This window comes from Somniosus microcephalus, chromosome 7 (assembly GCF_052327205.1).
Source record: "Somniosus microcephalus isolate GS21.2 chromosome 7, FLI_Smic_1.0, whole genome shotgun sequence".
In the NCBI taxonomy this organism is placed as follows: Eukaryota; Metazoa; Chordata; class Chondrichthyes; order Squaliformes; family Somniosidae; genus Somniosus; species Somniosus microcephalus.
The window spans coordinates 96,820,832-96,837,353 of record NC_140993.1 but is presented as its reverse complement, the minus strand read 5'-3'; the positions used below and the strand labels follow the sequence as shown (position 1 = coordinate 96,837,353).

The 16,522-nt window shown below is 48.4% G+C and overlaps 1 protein-coding gene across 3 annotated transcripts in view; it reads left to right on the top strand.

The window, feature by feature from the left end:
- Positions 1-16,522, top strand: part of LOC147114809 (uncharacterized) — a 158,476-nt gene that overhangs the window by 92,766 nt on the left and 49,188 nt on the right. For all 3 annotated transcript variants that reach the window (XM_085992769.1, XM_085992767.1, XM_085992768.1), the window contains exons 6-8: positions 4,290-4,332; positions 7,980-8,083; positions 11,796-11,856. In XM_085992769.1, coding sequence (XP_085848895.1) covers positions 4,290-4,332; positions 7,980-8,083; positions 11,796-11,856 — 208 coding nt within the window. The remainder of the gene's footprint in view (positions 1-4,289; positions 4,333-7,979; positions 8,084-11,795; positions 11,857-16,522) is intronic.

The window sequence follows — 16,522 nt, the reverse complement described above, 5'->3', positions numbered from 1 at the left end:
ACCGGCGCGAAACACCCGGCCGCTTCCCGGTGGCTGACGAGTTGTTGAGAGGCGGACCATGGCTCTGTGGGAGAAGGTAGAAAATCACCTGGAACTCGGAGGGGCTGGCCATAAACAAGTTCTGCCGAGGACGATTGCAGGTCTTCTTTGGGCGCCGTCCGCAGACCCAAAAGTACCCATGGGAGTCTGTCCACCCATCCTGCACCTTGAAGACTGGCCCGTAGGGCGGCTTTAAGCGACCTGTGGAATCGCTTGCAAAGGCCGTTCGCCTGTGGATGATAGGCGGTGGTGCGATGAAGTTTGGTGCCGAGCCCCTGAGCTACAGCGTTCCAGAGCTCTGAGGAAAGTTGTGGTCCCCGATCGGAAGAGATGTCCGATGGTACCCCGAAACGAGCAACCCAACATGAGATGAAGGCTCTTGCAACGTTTGCCAAAGTGGTGGAAACCAAAGGAATTGCCTCTGGCCACCTAGTGGTGCGGTCCACCATGGTGAGGAGATGAGTATAACCGTGGGAAGGCGGAAGTGGTCCCACCAGGTCCACGTGCACGTGGTCGAAACGGCGCTCCGGGACAGCAAACGTAGCCACTGGAGCTTTGACATGACGCTGGACCTTGGCCTTCTGGCAAACAACACAGGTGTTGGCCCAGTCACGAACGTCGAGGTGCATACCCTTCCATACGAATTTCGCCGACATTAGCTGTTGTGAAGCCTTCATACCAGGGTGCGACAACCCGTGTATGGCGTCAAACACTTTCTGGCGCCATGCGACTGGCACGATAGGTCGGGGAACGCCCATGGAGACGTTGCAAATGAGCGTGGTGCCTGCAGCCTGGCAACTGACGTCGGCCGCTTGGAAACTTGATTGGACGGTTCTGTATGACTGGACCTCTGGGTCCGAGGCCTGATCTGCAGCCATGAGGGCGTAGTCAATCCCAAGGTGAACCGCATTGACCGTCGCGCAGGAGAGGCAATCCGCTACCAGGTTGTCTTTACCAGACACATGTTGAATGTCCGTGGTAAATTCAGAAATAAACGTCAGGTGACGTTGTTGAGCTGACCACGGTTCGGTGGTTTTAGCCATGGCGAAAGTCAGAGGCTTGTGGTCGACAAAAGCCGTGAAGTGACGTCCTTCTAATAAAAACCGGAAATGGCGGATGGCTAGGAAAAGGGCCAGCAACTCCCGATCAAAGGTGCTGTATTTGCATTCATTCCTTCGTAGCTGACGGCTGAAAAACGCCAGCGGTTGCCACGTGCCATTGACCCACTGCTCCTGCACTGCACCGATGGCGTAGTGGTAAGGGCGATGGTGGCACCTGGAAGCGGGTGCGCCAGCATGGTTGCATTCGCCAAGTCACTCTTTGTGTTGACGAAAGCTTGGTCCATCTCAGCTGTCCAGCTGATTGGATCTTTACCGGACTTGCCTTTGAGGGCCTCGTACAAAGGCTGCATAAGCAGAGCCGCCTTAGGGACGAATCGGTGATAGAAGTTGACCATCCCGAGGAACTCTTGCAGGGCCCTGATGGTCTGTGGGCGTGGGAAAGCGGTAACAGCCTCCACCTTCGTCAGTAAGGGTACCGCACCGTCTGATGTTATGCGGTGTCCCAAAAAATCGATCCGCTGCAGGCCGAACTGGCACTTGGCCGGGTTGATGATTAAACCAGGCTGGCTGAGGCAAGAAAAGAGGGCACGTAAATGGCCGATGTGCTCTTCCTTTATTGCTGGCGATTAGGATGTCGTCGAGGTAGCCAAAAATGAAGGGCAAGTCTCGAAGCACAGAGTCCATTAAACGCTGGAAAGCCTGTGCCGTGTTCTTCAAACCGAACGGCATCCGCAGGAACTCAAAAAGACCGAACGGGGTGATTACTGCGGTTTTTGGAACGTCTTGCGGGTGCACGGGAACCTGGTGATACCCATGGACGAGGTCAACTTTTGAAAAGATTGACTTCCCCGCCAAATGGGCCGAGAAATCCTGAATGTGCGGGATCGGGTACTGATCAGGAGTAGTGACGTCGTTCAGGCGTCGGTAGTCGCCGCATGGTCGCCAGCCGCCGCCAGGTTTCGGAACAATGTGGAGCGGCGAAGACCAGGGACTATTCGACCGGCGAATAATCCCCAGCCGCTCCATTGTGTCGAACTCCGCCTTCGCAGCTGCGAGCTTGCCGGGTTCCAGCCGTCGAGACCGTGCATAAACCGGGGAGCCGGTAGTGGTAATATGATGCTCCACCCCATGCTTCGTGACCGAGGAGGAGAAGGTGGGCCTGGTCAGCTCCGGGAACTCTCCGAGGAGGCGAGTGAAGGCATCCGGAGGTGGGAACGCGCAGGCGACAGAGCGCGACACGGCGTTACCACGGTGGCACGGAATCGAGTGGTAGGTGACCGCATTGATCAACCGGCGGTGCTGGACGTCGACGAGTAAACCATTAGCACACAGAAAATCCTTCCCTAGGATGGCTTGCGAGACTTTGGCCGTGACGAATTCCCAATAGAAGCGCTGACCGCCGAAACACACTTGGACCCGCCGCTTTCCGAACGTACGAATGGCTGCGCCATTAGCCGCCTCGAGGGAAGGTCCGTGGCCCCCAGCTTGGAGATCAAGGTTCGACGCAGGCAGGATGCTGCACTGCGCCCCGATGTCACAAAGGAAACGTTGACCTGAGAGGGAGTCGGTAATGAACAGAAGTTTCCCCGAAGATCCGATGGCCATCGCAGCCGCGGAGCGCCCGTTAGACCCCGGTTCTCCTTTGCCAGGGACGCTGCAGGGGCCTTGTTTTTTTTGGGGGGCGAAAAACTGCAGGGAGCGCGGCAGCGTCGGGCGTTCGTGCCAAAATGGGCGTGGTAGGAGCACCAGCCTGCTACGGGAGGAGCTGGAGCCGCGTCTGTAGGGGATGGGTGGCTCATGGCAGCACAGCACTGCTGGGTGACTGCGAAAATCTTATCTGCTTCGGCAGCAAGCTCTGCGCAGTCCGTGACTTCTGAACTGGCTAGGGCCACCTGAACTTGCTCCAGTGTTGGCAGAGGAACAGCTCCCTAAAAAGGAAGCATTCCGGTTCGGCACCTAAGAGCGTGAGCATTTGGCTCATGAGCTCGGACGGTTTGGAGTCCCCGAGGCCGTGCATAGCTAGGAGGCGGCGAGCGCGCTCTGAATTGGAGAGTCCGAAGACCTGAAGCAGCCGCGCCTTTAAGGTATCATACTTGCCGTCTGCGGGTGGATTACCGAGTAGGCTGACGATCCATGAGGCAGTGGCGCTGTCGAGGGCGGAGACCACATAGTAATAACGGGTCGGATCCGCGACGATGTTCCGGATGGCGAACTGGGCTTCAGCTTGGATGAACCAGGCGGCTGGTTGCTGCTCCCAGAACTCTGGCAGTTTAAGAGACACGGCGTTCGTTTCCATTCTGTAAATCTTCTGCGAAATCCGTTCGCAAAAGTCAGGGTCACCAATACGAAAAAACTGAGTTCTGCTCAGGCAATCAATCAAACGAACTTCAATGAAACAAACAGGTTTTAACAAGAAACTGCTGGACAACGTCGAATACAGGTCTGCTCTCTTCAGAGGCTCCACGAGGACTGCTGTGGCCGTTCCCTCGATGACGTCATCACGTTCTTCCCGCCAGTGGGGGATCGCGTGATGAACGGCATGACGTCATCACGTTTTGACTGCGCTGTTAAAGGGACCGCGCACTGCTCAGTTAAACAGTACAGATAAAGATACAGACACCGGTTGTGCTGTTAAAGGAATTATGTACAAACGATCTGAGTCCTTTGGTGGCTCCGCCACAATACGTCCCATCCTTATTTTTATGTTTCCATTACAAATTCCTCTGTCCACATTTGTAATGGAAACTGCCTATGCTGGCAGACCACTGACAAGGAGGGTACGATTATAGCATGATGAGTTTACATAGGCAGTTTCTAATATAAATGTGGCCATAAGGATTTTAATATGAAGTAAGGTTTTCTGGCGAGAGAGAGAGTGCATGCAAAGACAAGATTTTTAATACAGATATGTTGAGTAAGAAAGAAGTGACTACTTCTTGGAATAAAGTGCTGGTAAGCAGGCACTTTTCATGTGCTAAAGCCTGGAAATCACTTCCCATTCACTTTAATTAATTTGAATAACTTACAACTTCTTTATTTTGTTGAGGAAAAAAATTGGAATGCAAAATCTTTAAAGTCTGTTAAAGTACAAAAGAAAGGCATGACTTGGAAGAGAATTGTAAAAGTGATATTTGCAAATAGAACTTTAGGAGAACATGTTTTAATTTTATTTTGAATTGTATCTTTTAGCACACCTTTCTCCCAACTCTCTTGACATACCTCCTCAGCCAAGGTAAGCCCCTGTTGCTGGTGATTATCCCTCTCCTATGGGTGATTACTTTAGAAGTTAAATACTTTGTAACTCCTCAGTAAATTTGTCTATTATTGCAGTGGTAGATTTATTGATGCAAATACAGTGTACTTTGTTCAACAAGAAGTGAAGCAGTAAGAATATTTTAAAATGTTAATGGTACACTAGACTGCAGTTAACTACAGAATTGCAATAACTCTACATTAAATATCAATGCACCAATAACAAGGGCATTGTTGTGTAAATCTATTTAAATAGATATTGTCCTTTTACTTTAAAAAAGCTACAGTCAGTTTGGGAAGTAGAGATGTAGGCCGCGATTTTGCCGGCGCTCAGAGAGGCGGGTCAGAGGTTAAAGTCCTATTGATTGATGCCGGGCCATGAACCCGCCATCAACTCACCTCCAAACAGCCTTCCCAAGTGTCGGGTCCCCAATTTGCGAATGGACCCGACACCTAGCGGCGGGAAACGGATTAAAGGCAATTACCTGCCTATTAGCAGGTACTTGTCAGTAGTGTTCAGCCTATTTTTCGATTTTCCCGCTTCTAGGATGGGTTTCATGATGTCCAGACACCACGCCGGGTAAGTGTGGCGTGTTGTGAGTCTGGTGTAATGTTTGTGAAAAGATGACAGCTTCAGAAGTGGTGTGAAGGATCCAATGTTGCACATGGTGAGTTTCAGAGCAAAGAAAATGTTGGTTACTACATTTTTAAAACATATACAGATTCCTTTATCTTACAAGATTTTAAATCCAACTATATGTTCAGTGTCACCTCATTGGGAGAACCTCTCTCACCAGTGACAGATCACTTCTGTCATCTCACCTGCAGCTGCCATCTATTCCAGCATATGGAGGGAGTCATTGGAGAGCCTGGGTGCAAGTGTTCACATTTGTGCAGTGATTGTCAGTGTTTTCAGCACCTCAATGCTGTCAAACACTGAGAAATCAACTGTCAAAATAAAATTGTGCATGGTCCCTTTAAGGAAACCGGCAGATGACGCGTCATCAAATGACGTCATGAGACCCGCTTCCTGTTAATTGGCCGTTAAGCCCACTAAACAAGGTCAATCAAAGGAAAATCACATCTGTGGAGCACAGGCAGCTGGGAGCATGACCGGAACCTGGAAACCAGCTGACACGCACCCATCCCGACACCGAACGCAAAATCGCAGCCATAGAGTTAGTTGAAACATAGGCGTTTCTCTGGAGTACAGACTAAAGAACTGATAAATACAAAACAGGTGCTAGGATGACACTATTGGCAGAAGGGTGTAATTACAGTGCGATAAATTTAGATAGGTAGTTTCCATTATAAATGTGGACATGAGAATTAATGGAAAAAGTTGACAAAGTTTATGCAGATGTATGTTTTTAATATATTAGGTTTTATATATAAGCAGTCATTACAGTTTGAGGACTGAGGTGCTGGTTTATCAGTGAAAATGACAGGGCTGGCCTGAGGTAGCACGTGATTGGGATCGTGGAAGGCGATGGGCAAGCAAGCTGGGTCCCAATGCTAGATCACCATAGTGGGTCAGGGGGCGAGTGGGGATGACGAATGTCAGGCCGGGACTACTATATAGAAGGCAGTAGGTACCAGCCCAATGATGTGCTGTGGCTTGGTTTTGGAAAGAAACAAAATAAAATGGTGATGGAGCGAAATGCCTTGGCCCACAGCGCCACCAGTGTTGGGATATCTGCAACTACAGCATGACGGGAAGATTCTCATTATAAATATTTACATATTACATACCGAGTCTTCAAATATTAACATAGGGTGTTTCTATTTTAAATGTTAACATAAAAAGCATTACTCAAAAATTGTTTGATCTATATAGTATTTTAAGGGTTAGTTTCCAGGCTACAGTAGTTGGAGTAAAATGTTAAAAACTAAAAAGCTTCATCAGATTTTTCATGTGGGGTGGTATATTAATTGGTTAAATGTCCAACAGAAGGAGTACTCTGCTAAACGGCCATTAAACTTAAATAAATGCATAGGGAGTTTATCAATTTAATTTTGTCTTTCTGAATCCTCATACAGGAGCGTTCTGATTGATTCAATATAGGCTTTATTCCCAATTATCCGATTGGCTGTTTTTCTACAGTAATAAAAGCAATAAACCAATAACGTGTTAAGGAAACAATTCAATTATCCTTTCTGATCTGTTCTTTACACTAGATAGTGAACCAATTGGCGTTACTAGGAAAACATTGGGGTCCCTTTCTACTGCCATTACAGTTTGCTGTTTAACTCTACATAGTAACCCACCAAACATGAAAAAACAGCAGTTATTGGTAACTTAATGCTGTAATGCCTACTATTGGGCCGGATATTTCGACCCCCCCCACGGGTGCGTACGAGGTGTGTAAGCACCCGTAGGGGCCTCGCAAGGGCCAGTTTCAGGTATACGAAGCTCATGCACTAAAACCCGGCACTTCCGATCTGTCAAGAATCCTCTTGACAGATCATCCGCCTGCCCGGGAGAAGGACCTCCGCGGGCAGAGAGTTCCGCTTTCTGCACAACCTCCGCCCGCTGAAAACCTTTAAAAATCTTACGCCTGGTAAAAGCAGGCGTAAGGCCTGCTTTTACCAGCATAAGAGTTAATTTTTTTAAATTTCTTTTCACTTATTTATAATTTTAAAATAATTTTAAAAAAGGTACGTTTATTTTTAGCTCCATAAAAAACTTTAATTATTTTTTTCAAAAAATTAAATTTTTGTTTAAAATATTGAATTTAATGTAATTTTAACTAATTTTAAATACATGATTTAAAAAAAATTATTTAATGTTTAACTCTGTTTTTAAATGTGATCCCCATTCATACTTTTGACAGATCTATGTGGAGAGACCTGTCAAAAGTATGAATGGGGATTCCCTTCGTTGATTGGTTCCCCATGGCCCACGTGATCCCAGGGACGCTTGCAAACCGCCTGCGCCCCTGGGATACCTGGACCTCTGCGTGCACGGACCAGGAGAGGCCCAGGATCGGAAGTCTCGGGACCTACGGAGCCAGCAGGTAAGTGTGTAGATTTTTCCCGATCGGAGGCATCCGCACGCAGGAAGCCTCCGATCAGAAAATCCGGCCCAATGTGTTTTCAACCTCATTGTCACCAGCCTCACCGGGAGGACTTCTCCTAGGTCTCCACCTTCCCTACTGCTTCTCCACCCAGCCTCCTATCTGATGGTCCTGGACATTTGTCTACTGCTCTGTGACATCCCTGAGTCAACCCCCCTCTCCTGCTTAGTTTTGTACTGATCGAAATAGATAGCTTGCATTGGCGAAAGCTGGAGGCCTGTCCACAATGGATCAGAACTCCTGTTTTAACTTTCACAGCTCTTACTGGGGCCAAACAAAGAGCCGAGTGTGGACAGTAGGTTATTATTTTCTTAAGTGAATTTTGCATGCTCTGCACTTCAGCAGAGAAAATAAGTTGTCTCAATTTAACTTTGAGTATTAAGCAGCCATCAATAGAATAGTATTTTTAAAATATTGTCAATAGGGTGAAATTAAAGAATTGAGTGGGAATGGAATTTTCCACCTTTACCACTGGCTGACAATACAAGTCTTTGCAGTACAGTACATCATCTCTAAAAGATAAAATCTGATGAGGTATGTTGCTTTTCAGTTGTACCATTGTACCTTCCATTGGAAATAGTTGTCAGAGTCTCCAAAACGTTCCTCAGCCTCTGAATTCTGGTTGTGTCCTGCCTGCCTTTTCAACTGAATGGCGTAAGTAAACAGGTTAAGATAACTGCATACTGAGTCATTTTTAAATAGTAAATGTGTTTTTCAATAATTTTATCATATTAACACCTGAAAATACCTTGTAGGCAAGTTAGTACATAAAGGAAAGGTAGCTTTTATTGGAGCGTGCAAAATCTTTCTATCTCAGTAGAGCTTCAGCCAACTTTATATTTTCTTTAGCTGATCACCCTAAATTGCTTTAATATTTCAGACATACCCCAAAGTGGTTCACTTACAAAGAATTGCTTTAAAGTTCAGTCACATTTAATAGGTGAATGCAGCTACCATTTTGTGCACAACAATGTCCCACAAATAGCAATGAAATGAATGACCAGTTAATCTGGTGTTGCTTGAGGGAGGAAAATTGACCAGGACATTGCCAGAACTCCTTGCACTTCAAATAGCGCCATGTGATCTTTGTAATGTTTACCAGAAAGAGCATTCGGGCCTCATTTTAACATCTCATCTGAAGCATGCTATCTCTGACCGTGCAGCACTCCCTCAATATTGCATTGAATTGTCAGCCTTCCTTATGTGTACAAATCTTAGAAAGGGACTTGAACCCACTTGAGCACATAAGGTAAGCTGACACTAAAAAAGGTGGGGGAAGGGTCAGGTGAGGGGAAATTTACAAATCTAAGGAGAAAGGTCAAGGCAATAGAGCAGTGTAACAATTTGGGTAAAAAATAAGCAGAGTGTGACAGGAAGGGTCAGAGAGTTTAATGGTAGCAGTGCAGCAGAGAATAAGGTCAAAGCAGGGAATAATGGTAAAAAATTTAAATTAAAGGCTCTTTATCTGAATGCACGTAGCATTCGTAACAAGATAGACGAACTAGTGGCACAAATAGAGATAAATGGGTTTGATCTAATAGCCATTACAGAGACATGGTTGCAAGATGGCCAAGATTGGGAACTAAATGTTCCAGGGTCCTTGACGTTTCGAAAAGACAGGCAGAATGGAAAAGGAGGGGGAGTAGCCCTGATAATAAAGGATGACATAAAGACAGTAGCGAGAAGGATCTCGGCTCAGAAGATCAGGAAGTAGAATCAGTATGGGTGGAGATAAGGAATAACAAAGGGCAGAAAACACTGGTAGGAGTAGTATATAGGCCCCCTAACAGTAGCTATACCGTTGGACAGAATATTAATCAAGGAATAGTAGGAGCTTGCAACAAAGGTAATGCAATAATCTTGGGGGACTTTAATCTTCATATAGACTGGATAAATCAAATTGGCAAAGGGGATGCATTCAGGACAGTTTCCTAGAACAATCTGCCATGGAATCAACCAGAGAACAGGCTATTTTAGATATTGTATTTTGTAATGAGACAGGGTTAATTAGCAATCTCATAGTAAAGGATCCTCTGGGGCAGAGTGATCATAATATGATAGAATGTCACATTAATTTTGAGCGTGACTTGCCTAAGTCCGAAACTAGAGTCTTAAACCTAAATAAAGCCAATTTCATAGGTATGAGGGGCGAATTGGCTAAGGTAGATTGGAAAAATAGATTAAAAGGTATGGCGATATATAAACAGTGGCTAGCATTTAAAGAAATATTTCATAATTCTCAACAAAAATACATTCCATTGAGAAACAAAAACTCCACAGGAAAAGTGATCGAACTGTGGCTAACTAAATAAGTTAAGGATGGCATTAGATTTAAAGAAGAAGCTTATAATGTTGCAAAGAATAATAGTAAGCCTGAGGATTGGGAGAGTTTCAGAAACCAGCAAAGGTTGACCAAAAAATTGATAAAAAGGGAAAAAATAGAATGAGAGAAAACTAGCAAGAAATATAAAAGCAGATTGTAAGAGTTTCTACAAGTATGTATAAAGGAAAAGAGTAGTGAAAGTAAATGTTGGTCCCTTAGAGGCTGAGACAGGAGAAATTATTATGGGGAATAAGGAAACGGCAGAAACGTTAAACAAATATTTTGTATCTGTCTTCACAGTAGAAGACACAAAAAGCATACCAAAAATGGTGGGGAACTAAATGTCTAATGAGAGTGAGGAACTTAACGTAATTAATATAAGTAGAGGAAAAAGTACTAGAGAAGCTAATGGGACTAAAAGCCGACAAACCCCCTGGACCTGACGGCCTACATCCTAGGGTTCTAAAAGAGGTGACTGAAGAGATAGTGGATGCATTGGTTTTGATCTTCCAAAATTCCCTAGATTTTGGAATGGTCCCAGCAGATTGGAAGGTCACAAATGTAACACTGCTATTCAAGAACGGATGGAGAGAAAAAATGGGGAACTACAGGCCAGTTAGCCTGACATCAGTCGTCGGGAAAATGCTGGAATCCATTGTTAAGGAAGTGGCATCAAGTAACATGATTAGGCAGAGTCAACATGGTTTTATGAAAGGGAAATCGAGTTTGACAAATTTATTAGAGTTTTTTGAGGATGTAACTAGCAGGGTAGATAAAGGGGAACCAGTGGATGGAGTATATTTGGATTTCCAAAAGGCATTTGATAAGGTGCCACATAAAAGGTTATTACACACAAGATTAGAGTTCATGGGCTGGGGGGGAGGATATACTTGCCTTGGAGGCGGTGCAACAAATTTTCACTAGATTGATTCCTGGGATGAGAGGGCTGTCCTGTGATGAGAGATTGTGTAGAATGGGCCTATACTCTCTGAAGTTTAGAAGAATGAGAGGTGATCCCATTGAAACATACAAGATTCTGAAGGGGATTGACACGGTAGATGCCGAGAGGTTGTTTCCCCTGGCTGGAGTGTCTAGAACTAGGGAGCATAGTCTCAGGATAAGGGGTAGGCCATTTAAGACTGAGATGAGGAGGAATTTCTTCACTCAGAGGGTTGTGAATCTTGGAATTCTCTGCCCCAGAGGGCTGTGAATGCTGAGACTTTGAGTATATTCAAGGCTGAGATAGATAGAGTTTTGGACTCTAGGGGAATCAAGGGATACGGAGATGGGGTGGGAAAGTGGAGTTGAGGTCGATGATCAGCCATGATCTTATTGAATGGTGGAGCAGGCTCGAGGGGCCGTATGGCCTACTCCTGCTCTTGCACTGAAGTGTCATAAGAACATAAGAAGTAATACTGACCCAAAGTGCTATCAGCTGAACCAAAGTGGCACAAGGTGAGCTGAGTGAAGCAAGATGTACATCAATCCTCACTCTACTCAGTTATTTCTTAGGCTCCAACAACAACAAAAACAACAACAACTTGAATTTATATAGCACCATTAATGTAGTAAAATGTCCCAAGGTGCTTTACAGGAGCGCTATCAGACAAAATTTGACACCGAGCCACATAAGGAGATATTAGGGCAGATGACCAAAAGCATGGTTAAAGAGGTAGGTTTTAAGGAGCATCTTAAAGGAGGAAAGAAAGGCAGAGAGGTTTAGCGAGGGATTTCCAGAGCTTAGGGCCTTGACAGCTGAACGCACAGCCGCCAATGGTGGAGCGATTAAAACCGTGGATACGCAAGACACCAGAATTAGAGGAGCGCAGATATCTCGGCGGGTTGTGGGGCTGGAGGAGTTTACAGAGATAGGGAGGGGCGAGGTATTAAACCATACAGGGTATTTACCCATTAGCCATCAAGGATGCCTACTTATATCTTTTTATATGTAAAAATATATATTGTAACTTTTTAACTGCACAGATTTGTTAAGATCATTGTATGTTTAAATATGTTAATTGTATTTGCATTTAACCTTTACAGCCTTTAGTTACCAACATCAAGGCAGTGGTTACTCTGTGTCTCCTGCAAGAATTTCTCCTAGGTAATACACAATACTAAGAAATTGCCTGTTGCCTGTTAATTCAAATTAAGATTGTGCATAAACTGCCCTGTGTTGTTTCATTTAAGTTGCTTCATTCAAATTATTCGATAATTTGATTTTTTCCTTCAAGGGAAATTGAGTTAAAAGGAACAGACTATGGCCTAGAAATTGGGTTGGTAGCGCCGGCGCTGAGCGCCTAAAGAGACCTAGAATTGGCGCGATGCCCTATGTTGGGGCGGGCGCTATGAAGATAGCGACAACTCAGATATTGACTATACATTTAGCGCCTGCGCTAAGTGTTTGCGCGCGAGCGCAAGCAGTTCATGACGTCATTTCAGTGTGCAACGCCTTCTAGGAGCGCCTGAGCGCATATTGGGTGGCGCCCGGAGCCTTAGCGCCCAGCGCTATTAGTGACAGTTCGAGGGAGGGCTAACAGGCCCTTCTCGGAGTAGGGGGGCGCTATTTAAAGGGGACAGCTTTAGTGCAGATTCTTCTGCCACTTGGCCTGCTCATTGCGATGGTTGCCAGAGAGAGTTGGCGAGCTAATGTGGAGCGGTGTTCTGGGAATGTTGCTTTACAGTACTTGGGTCCTTCAAACCTGTCCGAAGCACTTGCAGCACTACACCTAAAAGCCTTTTGACCAACTGGCATCGGAATGAGAGCTTGTTTGGAGGGCGACGGCCTCATTGCCCAACACTGTGAAGGGGCAGAGAGAAGGTGGGAGAGAGGGCCGGGATTGGCCAGAAGGAGGAGGGCCAATGGAGGTTGGCCAATCCGACGGGAAGCTGCGAGGGTCTTTAGGCAGCAGGTGACAAGCCTTGACATGTCGGAGGAGCAGTGTTTGGGAAGGCTCCGATTCTGGAGGGACATTGTAACTGATCTGTGCCACCTGTTTGGTCATGATCTGCAGCCGCGTGAACGCTGCAGAACCTCTCTGTCCGTGATGGCTACACTGACTGATGGCCTCCATTTTTATGCCAACGGATCCTTTCAGTCAGCCATTGGGGACATTGCGACTGTCGCTCAGGTTGCAGTCCACTGTTGCATCCAGCAAGTTACAGAAGCCCTTTATAGGCGAAGGCGTTAATTCATTACCTTCCCTCGGACCCTGCACAAGCAGGCGGAGGGCGCGCAGGGTGTCACTTCTATTGTGGACTTCCCCATGGTGCAGGGGGCGAGTGACAGCACACACTTGGCTTTGAGGGCGCCATGCCATCATCCTTAGGACTTCCGCAACCGCAAGGGGTTGCACTCCCTCAACATGCAGCTGGTCTGTGACCACCGCCAAATCATCATGGCAGTCACCGCGCATTTCCCAGGGTGCAGCTACGATGCCTTTATCCTGCGGCTGACCTCAGTTTGTAACCTTTTTGAGGGGCTGCCTCGAAGACGAGGCTGGCTTACTGGGGACAAGGGCTATCCTCTCTGGCCATGGCTGATGACAACACTCCGTGTGGCCGACACCCCAGCAGAAGAGCTGATCAGCAGCGGCCATCAGGCGACCAGGCACAGTAAACAGCACACTATTGGTGTTGTCAAAAAGCATCTCCAATGTCTGGAAGATTCAGGGGGATCCCTGCAGTACTCGCCGCAGCAAGTGGGACACATCGTCGTCATCTGCTGCATGCTCCACAACTTGGCGATTCGACGCACACAGCCAATTCCAGCTGTCCCTCAACGACCAGCAGAACAGGCGGAGGAGGAGGAGTATGAGGATGAGGAGGAGGAGGAGGAAGAGCAGGCGGAGGAGGAGGAGGAGGAAGAGCAGGCGGAGGAGGAGGAAGAGCAGGCGGAGGAGGAGGAGGAGGAGGAAGAGCAGGCGGAGGAGGAGGAGGAGGAAGAGGAGGCGGAGGAGGAGGAAGAGGAGGAGAAAGATGGAAGGGCTGCTGAAAGTGGAAGGGCCATACGCCAGAGGCTCATCTGCACTCGTGTCGAGACCCCTGTGGCAGAATGGTGAGAGTCTTAACTCATGCGCACTTTGGATGTTTGAGGGCCTCTGAATGCCAGCGTCACTGAAACTAGTCACATGCACCATGCCACATTGAAACTTCTGTTTATTGGCACAAAAGTCTTTCATTACAGCTAAACAACGTAATGTCAACAGAAACCATAACTTTCAAAATAACTGTGAACTGTTCGGCAAAGCCGCAAAACTCAACAAACCTTCTGCAAATATAACAACAGGTGAGGATGTCCTTGCATTTGGACAAACAAATGTCTCAGCACCTCACTCTACAACTGGCCCCTTGAGGGAGAACGACTTCTCTTTCGCGCCGGGCCCCTTCCCTCCCTGCTGCTCCGACGTAATTGGACCCCAGTGGCGGCCTCAAGGCTGGGGGACGCGTGCTGACTGTATGGAAGCGCAGAAGCCCCTGAGGGACAGCCTGGCCGACCTCTGGGCTTGGAGGGTGCGGACGCAGGATGCTTGATGGGACCATGGCTGGAAGCAGTGTGGCCTGCAGGTGGTGGCAGCTGCAATGCAGGCGTCCCAGCGCTGGCATGTGCAGTGGTCTCCTGCCGAGAGAGGACACCTGCACCATGGTCGGACGACACACTGGCTATCTGAGGGGAGCGGGTCGGCTCTACCGCCACAATCGCATGCTCCACTGATTGCTGGCCTTGTATGGGACTGGAAAGGCCCGGGGTGATCCTAACTGATGCAGAGAGGGTGGCTACAGTGAGAGATCGCGTTGTGTCAATCTGGCTGTGGAGGAGCCCAGCAAGTGACTGCGTGGCAACAGTGAGGACCTGTGTGCCAGGGTGCCAGTGCTTCGGCGAAGGCCTGGACAGTTCTTCCCATTGCTTCGGACAAGCCAGGTGCCGACCGCTCCACTGCCTCGGACAAGCCCTGCACAGACCTTTCCAGGGATTGTCCGAAGCTCTGAACAGTCCTTTCCATAGCCGACTCAAAGCCGTGGACAGTCCTCTCCATTGTTGGGCCGAAGCCCTGGATAGTCCTGTCCATTGTTGCCCCGAAGCCCTAGATAGACCTGTCCACTGTTGCCCCGAACACCTGCAGAGTCCTGTCCATTGTTGCCCCAAAGCCCTGGAGAGTCCTCTCCATTGTTGCCCCGAAGTCCAACATACTCTTAGCCAATGAATCTATTGACTCAGGCATCTTCTCCACTGCAGCCATCAGCTCCGTGTGTCTGACCCGGGCCTGTTTGCTCATCTCAGCCAGGCGACGGACCTCATCTGCACTCTGTGCAGCAGTCATCACGACCTGCCTTGCCCTCCGGGGAGACGGTGGCCGAACTTGCCTATCCCCCGTGCGTTGCTGCATGCCGCTTGGTCTGGCAACTGGTTCATCCTCAGAGCCCCCCGCCCCCCTCCCCTCCAGGGGACTACTATCCCCAGTCTGTAGATGTGTCAGCTCCCCGGATTCTGCAACGGCTGGTCCAGATTCCTCCTGGTCCCCGCCTCCGGTGGCACTGGCACTGGCAGCTTCAGCGCGTTGAGCCCGAGTTGGTGCTGCTTCATCTGAAAGTGGGAGGTGGAAGAGTGGCTTTAGCAAAAGGACAGCTTTGCTGAAAGGCATGCCAGATTGCGGCAAGGCTCTGACATGGCTGCACACTGAGGATGCATGCTGGCGGGGGGACCAAGTGGAAGGCAACAGGTGAAAAAGGTGAGAGTCTTACCCTCACTGTCGGTAATGGGGTCAGCAGATGCTGTGGTGACAGGACCAGACAGACGTCCTCCAAGAATCTGGTGCACTCTCTCCTCCAGATCCGTGAGAGTGACCACTTGTGGAGGTCCGCCACCGGTTCGACGCTGCTCCTTCCGGATCATCGCCAGTTTGGACTGCAGAGGAAAGAAGGGGAAGTTCTGTAACATGAGGCCTTGAGAGATCATCGCATGCCCCCCATGGCGCAAGAGCCCTTACATGAGGCCTTGAGAGATCATCGCATGCCCCCCATGGTGCAAGAGCCCTTACATGAGGCCTTGAGAGATCATCGCATGCCCCCCATGGTGCAAGAGCCCTTACATGAGGCCTTGAGAGATCATCGCATGCCCCCCATGGTGCAAGAGCCCTTACATGAGGCCTTGAGACATCTGTCCATGTGTGTGCCCAGAAAGGGCCATGGCTGCATGCTGACAGATGGCCATTGGGGCATCATTGCAGCAGGGTGCCCGAAGTCAGCTGCAGATGGAGGGAATCAGAAGATTGCTAAACCATCACTCACCCTAACGATCCGTGTGAGGTCGTTGAATTTCTTCCTGCACTGAACAGGGGTCCTGGTCACCATGCTGCTGGAGTTGACCCTCACAGCAACCTCCCTCCAAGATCGTCGGTAAGCCTTCTGATTCGGCCTCTTGCCATTATCCGGATGCAGGACCTCTCGACAGCGCTCAACTGCAGCCACCAAGTGGTCCAGAGCCTCAGTGCTGAAGCGCTCTGCTCTCTGTCTAACCTTCTCCATGATGAACAACTTTGTACCGCCAGACAAGGGCAAGCGCCGAATCTGAGGCCTACAGGGCGTTGGGTGTTGAAGCTCAGGCTGACTGACCCACCCCTTTAAGAGCCGGCCGGCGCCTGGAGGTCTCGTGGTTTCCCGTAATTGAGATCACCTGCACTGCGCCCGTCCGTGTCGATATTGAGTAGCGCCTGAACTTTTGCGCCTTAAGAGCACCGTGCAACGGCTGAATTAGCGCCTCAAGACCCTTT